This window comes from Sinocyclocheilus anshuiensis, unplaced genomic scaffold (assembly GCF_001515605.1).
Source record: "Sinocyclocheilus anshuiensis isolate Anshui unplaced genomic scaffold, SAMN03320099.WGS_v1.1 scaffold87, whole genome shotgun sequence".
NCBI lineage: Eukaryota > Metazoa > Chordata > Actinopteri > Cypriniformes > Cyprinidae > Sinocyclocheilus > Sinocyclocheilus anshuiensis.
Window position 1 is genome coordinate 2,278,761 of NW_015549609.1, and position 12,901 is coordinate 2,291,661.

A 12,901-nucleotide genomic window follows, 5' to 3' on the forward strand; every position below is an offset into this window, starting at 1 on the left:
CTTATTGTTTACATTATATATATATATATATATATATATATATATTATGTGTGGAAAAATAAGCTGGCCTACTATCATGTACACATAATAATATAGGACTAAATTTAAGATTCATGTTTTGCTTTGTTTTGTTTTGTTTTTTTTCTGCACTTAAAAATCATGGCATTTATTATTAACTATTTGAATATATTTGATTGTAATTATATAATAAAAACGTATTTTCAAAATGCATTTATTCAAGTGGCTTAAATCTGTTCATTGAGAAAACGATAACATCCATTCACTTAAAAAGTATGAACATGGTTAAAATATGTTTAGATTGATATGTCTTATTGATGATAAATATATAACTGGTTTCATTTATTTATGACTGACAAATATGCATCACATTAAGTTTATTAGTGTGTTTGTGTTAAATCTGTGCAATCCAAATGGATGGAAAATTTACATGCAATTCAAATCTTAAATTTAGCCCTAAATATTTGATGAGTTACAATTTCTATTGAATATAAATACCATAATATTTAAACTACACTATTGCTGGACAGCATTAATTCAAGCTTTCACAATAATCTACACCGAACACATACCTTGCGTGTCCAGAGCGAGGTTGATGGAGGTAGACACCAGTCCTATCCACCAGTCCTGCTCCGGCTGCAGGTGTTTTTGTAGAAACTGCTGGGTTTCATCATTCTGGATGAAGGCCAGATGCCCACCGTCCTGCTCACACCAAGCCTGAGCGCTGAGGAAACTGCGCTGCAGGGCCACAAACTCATAGCAGGAGCTTTCAAATGCCTGCTGATTTTCTGAGCAAGAAAGCCCTTCACTAACTGCTTCGCCACATGCTGAGATGATATTAATTACGATCAGAAATAGCAAAGTAAAGAGTCTGCCATCCATCTCTAGTCCTTATGCATAAAGACTAGAAGAGGAATCCTGGTGATTTCCTCTATATAAAGGGTTTTGAGCCCTGCCAAAAATACACCAGCTTCCCAAATGACAACTGAATCCTTCCTATTGACTGGCTCTCAAACAAAACCCAGTAATGCAATAGCCTAATGGATGCATATTGTGTTTTTACACAAACAAAGGCAATGTTCATTTAGATCAACAAGATAAGCCAGCCTTAACCCACAGTGACGCACAACACACTGGCACATACTGTACATCTGACAGACGTTCTAGAAGTTAGTGTAGATCCAGGTTAGAATTTCATCATGGTAAACTGAATGGTTTTGCCAACAGAAATGAATCTAGATCAAATAAGAATCATAGAGAATTCTTTTGATATTCAGAACCCTGCTGTATTGTGTCAGAATAAAGTTCTTAAAAGAATTAAGAATTGTTTTATTCTATTAATCATAATAGTCTTAAAAGATCTAGTTTTTTGTATTCTTTTAGAGTCATATAAGATCATTTTCATTAAGATTATGATAGATATTCCAGTAAAACAATTCTTTATTTTATTTTTATATTTTATTTTTATTTATATTATTTATTTTTATTTTATTTAAAGGCCTTTTGATCTAAATTAAAGGGGATATATGTAAGAATTTTCATGCATTAGTCATTTTTTTACTGTCAATGTGTGAACAGCTTGTAACGAAACTTAAAACACAAGATCTTCCCAGACTTCCTAGGTTATCTATGAAAGACTGTAGAGTTCTTCACATAAAAATCAGTCTACATGTAAAAGAAGAGAAAGGTTTTGCTGGGAAAATCAAAAGGAAGTAACGTTTACATACCAGTGGCGAAGCCAGAAATTTTAAATTGAGTGGACCTTGTTAACATATGGGTGGACCTCAGTGGCTTTTTCAAAAATCATTTTACAATAGCCTACATGAGATAAAAATAAGGATGCAAATTGCATGTGATTTTTGTGACCGGAACGACTTTAAACGACTGAGGTTCATACACTACCAGACTTTAATGTATGATGGCCAGTTTTTCTTTTGTGACTATTTAAAAAGTCGGTGAGTGTATGATGCCTAGTGTTTTTAAATCTGGTCAGATTTTAAAATGAGTGTATTCCAGCATGGAACAGATTTTTAAATGCTAGTCATTATAGACTTACTGACTTTGTAAACAGTCACAAAGGAAAAACTGGGCATCATACACTACTCGACTGAGGATCACACTCTACCAGACTTAAAGTCATTTAGATGACAACAAACTCATGCAGAAGTGTGCGCCTTGTTGCAGGTGCATGACAAATGAAAACAATATGTGGTTCAAAATCGGCTGAAAATATCAGACATGTTTGATATCCTCTGACTGGATGGAAGCTGAAAAAGTCTGAAGCTGAAAAAATTGGGAGTCTAACCATTGTACACTACGCGATTTTCAATTAAATCTGTCAACTCAAATCTGCAGACTGGCTCTGACTTTCGGCAACAATTGTGTTTTGGCGCATTTGTACTCCTCCACAAGGCTTGAAATAGGCTTGAAAGAGCTCCATTGCCGTACAGCCCTATGCTGCTAAAGCATCTTGGTAGCCCAATCCATTTCCTCAACTGTGTACTCACCAGTCTCTCCAGGTGCTTGGCGTGAGATAAAATTAGCTCTTATATGGAAATTGGCCACATAAGTCATGGCAACAAACCAAATTGGAAGCACCACAGCTTCAATTTCCCCAGAAGAGCTGTACCATTGATTCTCTTGAGTCCACTGTCTGTCTCTTGCCTGAGTTGTTCCACATGTTTTGAGTCTTTAAGGTCTGCGGTGTACCAATGTCTAAGGCTTTTGATGGGCTTTTCCATGACCGTTGGTATGGGCTCTCCCACTATACAGAACCTGTCATTAGTAAATCGGCCTTTGACAATGGAGATGCTGCGAGATTTTCCAGGTTAAATCTCCATTTGTGCCCATCTGATGTTTTCCTGGAGCTTATCCAGCAGCCGCTTAGTACATGCTTTAGTCATTGTGATGGTAGTCATATCATCCATGTCTGCCCTAATTGGAGGGAGCCGCAACCCATTTTTCAAACGTTCCCTTCCAACCACCCAACGAGATGCCCGAATTATCATCTCTATTGCCATAGTGAATGCCAGTGGAGAGATGGTACAACCTGCTGCCAGGTGGTGGTACTATAATAATGGTAATACAGACCTGAAGATCCCCAAAGCAGGCTTTAATCAACTTTGTTATCTGTTCTGGAAAATGGAAGAAATCAATTGCTGCCCACAGCAGGTTATGTGGCACTGTCCCAAAGGCATTGGCAAGATCTACACCACATGTACTGTAGGTCTTTCTTCTACTTTTTGGCCATTTGCAACTGGTGCCAAATCATGTTAGTATGTTCCAAACATCCTAAGAAGCCCCCTATGCCTGCCTTTTGCACTGAGGTGTCTCAGATTATTAGAGATGACTGACAAGATCATACTAGAGGATTTGCTGCTCCAACAGATCCTGAGCTCATTGAAAAATATCCTATCTCATAAGATGTGCTTCCTTTACACAGAGCACGCGTGATCACAAAATCGAAAGTGAAAGTGAAGCGAGCGCTCATTCAAAATAGATTATACTCCGCATATTGATAGCGGCTCCTTAATGCACGAAAATTATATGCAATGTTAGAATGTTTGCGGTAGCGGGTGGAACTGGACACAAACATCTCGGGAGTGGAACATACACGTTGCAGGAGCAGGCGGTAATGGTCAGAAATTCAGCAGGAGCGGGATTAAGAAAACAGCCCCTCGCAGGGCTCTAATACAAAAACACAAACAAGGATTGGCGACTGTAGAAAGCAAAAGCCGAATCCCAGACGTTTAGGGCGATTTAGAAATCGGTTTAAAAATGCCGGACGCATTTTTTTAGTACCAAAAAGAGGGCATGTCTGGGGAAAATATGAGTATGTAATGTATGCAGGATTTTTATTCTTTCCTCATTTGATTGGGCGGGCCAGCCGTCAATCTGAATGGGCCAGTGCCACCCTGGCCCTTATGTAGCCTCGCCACTGTTACACACCCTCCCGAGAGCTTCTTTTCTTCCTTTCTATGAAACGAATGCTTATGTTCAGAATAATGCCGAAAGACCTTCTGTACTGTAATATCAATGGGTTTCCATCCAGAGTTGCAACTTTAACTTTTTTAATTTAACGCAAAATTGGAATATCGCATAAAACTTGTGCAAATAATCACCGTTTCCATCCAACGAGTCAAAGAGAACAAAACCGTCACTTCCTGATAAACTGGCACTAAATATCACCAAGAAAAGTAGGAGAAGCCACTGAATATATTTTCATATCCCTTACCAAAAAGAAGTACACTTCAAGTTTATTTTATTAAGTATACTTAAGTAAAGTTCAAGTATATTTTTAAGTATACTTTATGTAGTAAGTATACAAATATCAGTGTACTAGTAGTATACTTGTAAGTGTACTATTTCAATACTCCTTGGGACTAAATTGGCCCACTTTTTTGTATATAAAAGTATACTTTAAGTATAACAGTAGTAAACTTTGAATACACAACTAGTTTACATCTATGTTTTTAGTTTGTACTACAACTATACTAAAAGTGAACTTATAGGCATGCTGATGGTTTACTAAGTAAATACTTATAGCATTTAGTAACTAGTTTAGTAGTTTATACTGCAAGTATACTCGTAAGTTTTCTTCAAGTGAACGTTACATCATACTTTAAGTATACTACTATGTCACTATTTAGGTATTAATTTGTATATGTTGTGTTATATGAATATCTGAACATACATCTGAACATACAAAACACCAAAAGAAAGAACGGGGTATCTGCTTCTAAACAAAAACATTTTATTCTAGCTTCATGCATTCTTTTTTATAAACACATGAATGTGGGTAAGTTTCATAAATAAAAATAAATAAATAAATAAACAACATTTTGAACAAAAAAAGATGAATGATAATGATAATCAAAACGTAGATGGAGTCAATCAACAGCCCAAAGCTTGACAGTCATTACCTCTTCATGGGTCGACATTTTATTCCATAACATCACACAGTTTTGATGCTGTTTTATGTCTGATCGTGTTACATTACATGTGGAAGCATCTGTTGTTTCGGTTTCTTCTTCGCTTGTGTTTTGGAAATTTTGTACAGTAGATGTGTAATAGCGTCCCCTACAGTATAACAATGAAAAGATGGATTCCCAGAGCACAAGTATAGCTCAAATATATTTAGACTTATAAGTCAAGTATACTTAAATGTCATTTTAAGTATATTTCTGAGAAGTACATAAAGCACATTTCTGAAAAGTACATAAAATGTAGACTGAAAGTATACTTTCTTATTTTTAGTTTAAAAATAAGTATACTAATAGTACACTTGAATAAACTTCTTTTTCGTAAGGGATATAATAAATTGCACTTTGAGCAAGCAGACGAAACACAATAAATGTGGTTATTGCTTTTGGAGATGGATAGCGCAAAGTCACATGAGTTTTTTTTTTATGCGCATGGAAGAATTTATTCGCCAAATGCGTTTTCATCTCCCATTATTCGCATTAACCCTTTTCTCCCACCCTCAGTACCACGACTGAGGTGCCCTTGAGCAAGGCACCGAACCCCCAACTGCTCCCCGGGCGCCGCAGCAAAAAATGGCTGCCCACTGCTCCGGGTGTGTGTTCACGGTGTGTGTGTGTTCACTGCTGTGTGTGTGCACTTTGGATGGGTTAAATGCAGAGCACTAATTCCAAGTATGGGTCACCATACTTGGCCACATGTCACATCACTTTTTCACTTTTTTTTCACTTTAAATCAAAAACCACCTCAAGCGAGCATAAAAACTTTTTTTTGCAAATTAAGGGATTTAAAAAAAAAAATAATCTTGTGTCTAATTACACATTTCAAATAGCTATTTTGAAAAAAAACCTGCATATAATTTACGTGTAAATGATGGTAATGAAATTACGAACATGTGACATTGCAGTTACGTTGCCAGTAAGTCATGAAATTACCAATATATTATGAATAGAGTAGGTATCTGGAATGTCCTTGGTAATCTTACAACGTTTAGGAAAATGTACTGACGACGTCGTGAGTTGGTAATTTGATGGTGATGAAATTACAGACATGCGATGTTGTAGTTAAGTTGTCAAATGGTAAGTCATGAAATTACCCTATGGAAATTACCAAAAAGTACAAATACATTATGTAACTGTTACATTGTGTGTTAGCAGGGATAGGGCTTTTCCATCACTGTTTTCTGATGCGATAGGCTACTTCAAAATGCGCATGCAATAGTAGGGCTGGATTCCTCGATTCATTTAGAGTAGGCTACTCCATTTTTTTAAATCCTCGATTAATCGGCAAAATACCGGAAGTGGCGCATTCCATGGACGAGAATCCACGAAAATCATTAGGCTATTAGACCGTCTTCCAAGGCTGCGTGATATATTAAGTAAGGAATAACTGACGACGGGCCGTTGAATTATTATAAAAATAATGCACACTCATCCAACGCCTCCGTTGCTAATTCCAAAACGTCATTTTAGACCTAGTAACGGAGGCTTGAGCCATTGATAGCAGACTAATGCAGATATTGATGAAGTTATTAGACAGACAGAGAGAGAGAGAGAGAGAGAGAGAGAGAGAGAGAGAGAGCATGCACTACCTGTGTCTCTCAAAATTGTTTGGCAGCAGCGTCTCTACTAACAGTAGGGTGACTATACGTCCTCTTTTTCCCGGACATGTCCTCTTTTTGGACCTTAAAAATTGCGTCCGGCCGGGATTTCTAAATCGCCCAAAATGTCCGGGATTCGGCTTTTGCTTTCTACAGTCGCCATTCATAGTGTGCATTTTTGCGTTAGAGCCCTGAAGAAGACTGTGTCCAGTCCCACCCACTCCGGCAAACATTCTAATATTGCATATAATTTTCGCGCATCAGGGAGCCGCTATCAATATGCGGGAATATAATCTCTTTTGAATGATCGCTCGCTGTTCACTTTCGATTTCACGATCACGTGCGCTCTGTGTAAAGGAAGATCAGATATTTTTGTCAATGAGCTCAGGATACGTTGAGCAGCAAATCCTCCAACATGGTCTGTCAGCCACCTCTCCTCTCAACCTGTGATCAGTGAAATCTGCCGCTTTCGGCATTACTTTAACCACCAACCAACCATACCCCAGCCCCCCACCCCGCCCGCACATACTGTCCTCTTTTTGGAAAACAAAAATATGGTCACCATAACTAACAGTGAAACTTAATTTCATTTTCTTCACGAACAGCGCCGTTGTTACCTCGCTTGTGAGAAATATATCATGTAGCTTTTAAAATAAAATCGCCAGATAGCGATAACAACGTTAGCGTGTGTGCTGTAAGTTATGTATGTGCGTCTGTGTGAGAGAGAGATAGAGTATGTGCTTTACCTACATAATAAAACGTAATTATGTGGCAAAACACGGAAATTATCTGTCGTTTTTATCATAATGCTTACTATATTTATTTGTCTGGCCAGTGTTGTTGTGGGTTTTGGTTATTATGCTGTTGTAAGACCTTTGAAATAACAGAAATAATTTGGCGAAGTGATATGGACATGTAATGCGGTCCAGACCTGCCTGGAATTAAGTTCCCTGTGCATTTCCCTGAAAATAATTGCACACCAGAACGTTCGTCAGCCAATCAGATTCAAGCATTCAACGCCCGTAGTATAAACTCATTTAAAAATCATCATAAAGCATAATGCTATTGTGAATTCACAAATGCTACGATTCAATTAAAAATATATATACGCAGGTTTAATATGTGCACTTTAATTATTGACATGCGTGTAGTTTATGTACGTGCATCTCAGAGCGGCTCAAATGCTGCTCCACATGAACTGTTATCATTTACATGTGTGGAGAGTCTCAAGCTCCATCTCTGCATATTATTGTAAGATTGGTTCATCTGGCAACACAACGTGCACTATTTCATCAGATTAGTAAGGTAACTCGTTTATAAACCTACTCAAACACAGGAGAATACATCATCTTTCTTAAAGGGGTCATATGATGTTGCTAAACAGAACATTATTTTGTGTATTTGGTGTAATGAAATGTGTTTATGCGGTTTAAAGTGAAAAAAACACATTATTTTCCACATACTGTACATTATTGTTTCTCCTCTATGCCCCGCCTTTTTGAAACGCGTCGATTTTTACAAAGCTCATCGGTCTGAAAAGCGAGGTGTGCTGTGATTGGCCAGCTATCCAGTGCGTTGTGATTGGCCGAATTCCTCAAGCGTGTGACGGAAATGTTACACCCCTCACCATATTGTTGTATTCCCTCAGCGACCAGCACAGATCAGCTCTAGGCATGACGAAGTGGATATCGTCCTCTTTTGGAAGACCAAACAAAGTAGTTTCGCTTTCACTACGAAGCATATGGAACGATATTCCGGACAATTTTCAAAAGGAATTGCAAATTGTATTTTCAATTGCGTTTTCAACATGTGGACGCATAAATTGTGACGTAATCCAAATGCAATTGCAAATCCTGCATTAGCGTTTGCATTTTCGCTTTCGCGACAAGACCTTTTACCGTTTGCAAGCCACTTGATGCACTTAAGCAAACAAACAGCAAATCTACACGTATTTACCTATTTGCCGCCTATATCGTATTCCTATCTAATAGCCCATGTGCTTTTACGATCCGATAGATGCATGTGACAAAACAGAAAATGCTGCTACTCTTACTCTGCCTGCCCCAGATGACACTTCCGTAACTGTGTGAACGAACAGGCAGTGCAACCTTCTTGGCATAATACATAATTATGTATGTTTTACCCCAAATGTAGCGATTATCCCCTGCTAACAGCGGGAGCCACTACGGTACAAATACAATTTGCTATTCTATTTGAAAATTGTCCGGAAAATCGTTCCATAGAAGCACACAGCGTCTTCAGGATATGGCGGCGGCAACAATACTACAGTGAGAATAAAAGTTATGCCTTCTTTCTTTGCGTGAACATTTGGGCGGTGTTATGCAAATCTTCCCACATCTTGACGTAGACATGTGGGGGCGTGTTAGAACGAGCTGTTTTAGGTAGGCGTGGCTGACTCTTAACTGTTATAAAGAGTATCTCTTTGGATTTGAGACTTTAGTCTTTGCAACTTTACAGATCTTCTTTATGCACCAAGAGCTTGTAACACTCCAAAGAGAAAGGAAAAATGGAAATCGCATCATATGACCCCTTTAATATGCTAACTGTTAATCGACGTCAAAATAAAAGCTCAAACCCTCACTCTCAGTTTACACATTTTGATGCCCAAGTATTCAAGAAATTACAGTGGCTATTAAACAAATATAAGTAATATTAAACAAGGATTAGATCGTGCAGTAAACTGTAAAAACAATCATCAGGCCGTTGGCGCCTCTGCAGGCCTTTGATAATACATTAGCTCTATTGTTTATAATGCATTATGTATTTCAACAGTTTTGTTCAATAAAACCATACGATTACTTGCTTTTCATACTTTATTTGAACAAATTATTATTGCTGCATTGCTATTATATATGTATTTTAAGTAATTTTAAAGGCTATTATTCACTTAGGTCTATTACTACAAAAACATATTATAATTATCCAATTACTCGATTAATCCTCAGAATAATCGACAGATTGCTTGATTACCAAAATAATTGTTAGTCACAGCCCTACTGTAGGTCAAAGCTACCCTGTTGGTTTTGCCAGGACAGATTTTTTAGGATGTTATATTCCTCAAGAAGTGAAAGTCCTCTGTAAGATGAAAGTCATACTCAAAATCATCTGAGAACAGAATACTACTAATACTATACTAATACTACATTTCATAACTTCATACCTATAGATGTTTCATAGATAAAACATGTAACTCCCTAAACTTTTTATTTTATGCACCACCTGGGGATTGGATGAGGATTTATTATTATTATTATTCTTTTTACAGCTGCTTACCCAAAATTTCAGAAAACATTACATGATAAAATGTGAATATTTTACTATAATTTAGGATGAGTGTTAGAGTTCAACAAGAATAGAAAATAGTGCAATATATTGAACTTTGATGCTTACACGATTTAAATTTTTTCATCAAACAATTATGTAACTTTTGTTATTGGATAATAGAGGTACTTTAATTTATTTTATGTTTGTACATTTTTATATTTGTTAATGGACAAGAGGATTCGGTTAGATTTGTATGTTTTTAGTTTGAAGGAAGTGATTAAAGTGAGACCCTTGATTTAAGATGTAAGCAATGATAAATGTAGTGTTACACACACGTATTTCTGTATTTATTTATTTTTAATTTGGTGATGCGCGCATTCCAAAGCTTCGCTCAAGCATTGGATTGCATGACGTCATAAAGAAATGGAACGTTCGTGCGCGCAGATTAATTAACAGCGTCACTTGTGTTAGAATACATAGAAGTGCGAGTTTTCGCAGTTTTCTCATTCTGCAGTTCCCGACACAGAGTTACTTTCCTGAAAGTTATCATGTGAAACTGTTATCATGACACTGAAGAGAAAAAACTGTTCTAGCGCTTGGTTGTACGATTTCCATCAGAGTACACCAACATCCAGCACCATTGCGGCTGAGAACTATCTGCCCGTTAGTGCTGGTGAGGAAAATGAGTTGCCGGTGAGAAAGAGGAGGAGGACGGAGAGTTTTGAGAAGCTGCTCTCTCTTCATTTCTGTGACCGGAGCGGCAGCTCAGATCAAGCTACTGCACCGATAAATGAGAGACGAGCTGAGGGTAAATCCAATGACAGTTGGAGAATGTGTAACTGTTTCGCATTGTCTACTTTTTTTTTTTTTAGCTATACATATGAGTATCCATTCATGGAATAATGTGATTAAATTTTCTGTTCTCTAGGATGAAGTGTCGTTAATTACCATATGTTAAAAATACACACCATCGCACCATATGAAATTGCAAAGGTCATGATTATATTTTTATTCCAGGACATGTCAAACAGATGTAACATGGTTTTCATGTAGTAACTGAAGAATCACCATAATATGTGTACGCAGTGTTTAATTATTATTATTATTTGACTGAAATATCCTTTTTTTGTTGTTGTTGTTGTTATTCCGCTCTTTAGATTATATTTCTCTGAAGTCCATTACCTGGTCTGTAGAGGATCATGATCTTCAGGAACCTCCTTTCAGTGGTCTTGAAGTCCTTTCTCCCGAAGATCAGCAGGCTCAAACTCCTCCAGTTCGAGCTTATGAAGGGAAACACTTGGAGGGTGACTTTGAGGTATTGTCATTTTCTTGCATTATTGAACTGGCAAATTGTTTTGTCTCACTAAATCCATTTCAAGACATCTTAGTGCATATTATGCTCACTCTTTAATAGTGCACATTGAAGTCCAATCTTTTTATGTGTAATGTTCATTGACACTAACCCTGATTTTTTTTTTTTTTTCTTTTCATTAGCCTGTTAGTGAGAGAAATGATAGTCAGGAGAGACAGAGAAGAAGAAAGAGTAGTTTTGAGAAGCTGCCTTCTCTTCATTTGTTTGATTGGAGCAGCATTTCAGGTCAGGGTCAGAAAGTGGAGGACCAGATTACTGCAGCCATTGGTGAGAGACGAGCTGAGGGTAAATCAAACAACCATTTGACAATGTGTTCCTTTTTTCTGTTTACTAGAGCTTTATGCATCATAAACTCAACATATTTTTTTTAATTAGGGTAATTTTTCTGTTTTCAAGGATGATGTGTCATTCATTACAATATGGGAAAATCCACAATATCACATACTTCATCAAAAATCAGTTGAAGTTTGATTCAGACCACAATCAGATTTTTATCCCAGAACATGTTATATCTCTTTAAACACAGATGAAACCAAGCAGACTGGCCGAAAGAGAAAACTAAATTCTCTCAGCGATCAGGTGTACGACTCCCATCATAGTACACCACCAACGTCCAGCCCCAATGTGGCTGAGAACCATCTGCACGTTGGTGCTGGTGAGGAAAATGAGATGCCAATGAGAAAGAAAAAGAGGGCGGAGAGTTTTGAGAAGCTGCTCTCTCTTAAATCCATTAAATGGAGCAGCGGCTCAGACCAGGCGACGATATATGAGAGACAAGTAGAAGGTAAACCAAATGACCATTTGAGATTAGGGCTGTGCAAATAATCGAATGTGATTTTCATGCGCATCTTTTTCAGTAAAGCCGGTTCTGTGATTAGTAGTAAATCTCCAGCACGTGCTTTCAGATGGAGCGGCATTTACTACACAGAGCCGTAGATCACTGACAAGCTACGCAATATCGCGTTCTTAATCGGCAATGAATCGCCTGTGATTTTGAACGCGATATTGCGTAGCTTGTCAGTAAACTGCAGCTCAGCAAGCACGTGCTGGAGATTTACTACTAATCACAGAACTGGCTTTACTGACGAGATGCGCATGAAAATCGCATTTGATTATTTGCACAGCCCTATTTGAGATTGTGTGAATGTTCACTGTTTACTAGAGCTCTGCACATCAAAAAATCCACATACATTTTAGCTAGATATGAGTATCCATTAATGGAAATCTAATTCATGAATTAGGGGAATTTTTCTGTTCCCAAAGATGAAGCGTCCTTAATTGCCATATGTTATCTACAATCGTCATAATATGAGTGTTCAATATTAAATTATTATTTGTTTAGAACATCCTTTTGTTTGTTATTCCCCTCTTTAGATCATATTTCTCTGCAGTCCATTGCCTGGTCTCTAGAGGAATCTGTTTCCAGTGATCTCGAAGACCTTCCTCCTGCAGATCAGCAGGTTCAAGACCCTCCAGCTCCAGTCCACCACAGTCCAGTCAGTCCAGCATCAGCTCATAACAACAGAGTGGACTTGACATCTGAGGGTACGTTTACTGCCCCAAACATTACACAAACTACTGTTTGACATTTCATGTCATCTACAACTGTTAAACTTTTAACAGATGGCATTCTGAGCTGGTATAAA

General features: G+C 37.6%; 1 protein-coding gene across 1 annotated transcript in view; it reads right to left on the bottom strand.

Moving 5' to 3' along the window:
* LOC107659109 (polycystic kidney disease protein 1-like 2) overlaps window positions 1–2,759 on the bottom strand; it is a 31,536-nt gene extending 28,777 nt beyond the window's left edge. The window contains 2 exon segments of the mRNA XM_074186901.1: window positions 591–845; window positions 2,648–2,759. Of these exon segments, the coding sequence (XP_074043002.1) occupies window positions 591–845; window positions 2,648–2,759 (367 nt within the window).
* Between the last annotated feature and the right edge of the window lie 10,142 nt (window positions 2,760–12,901).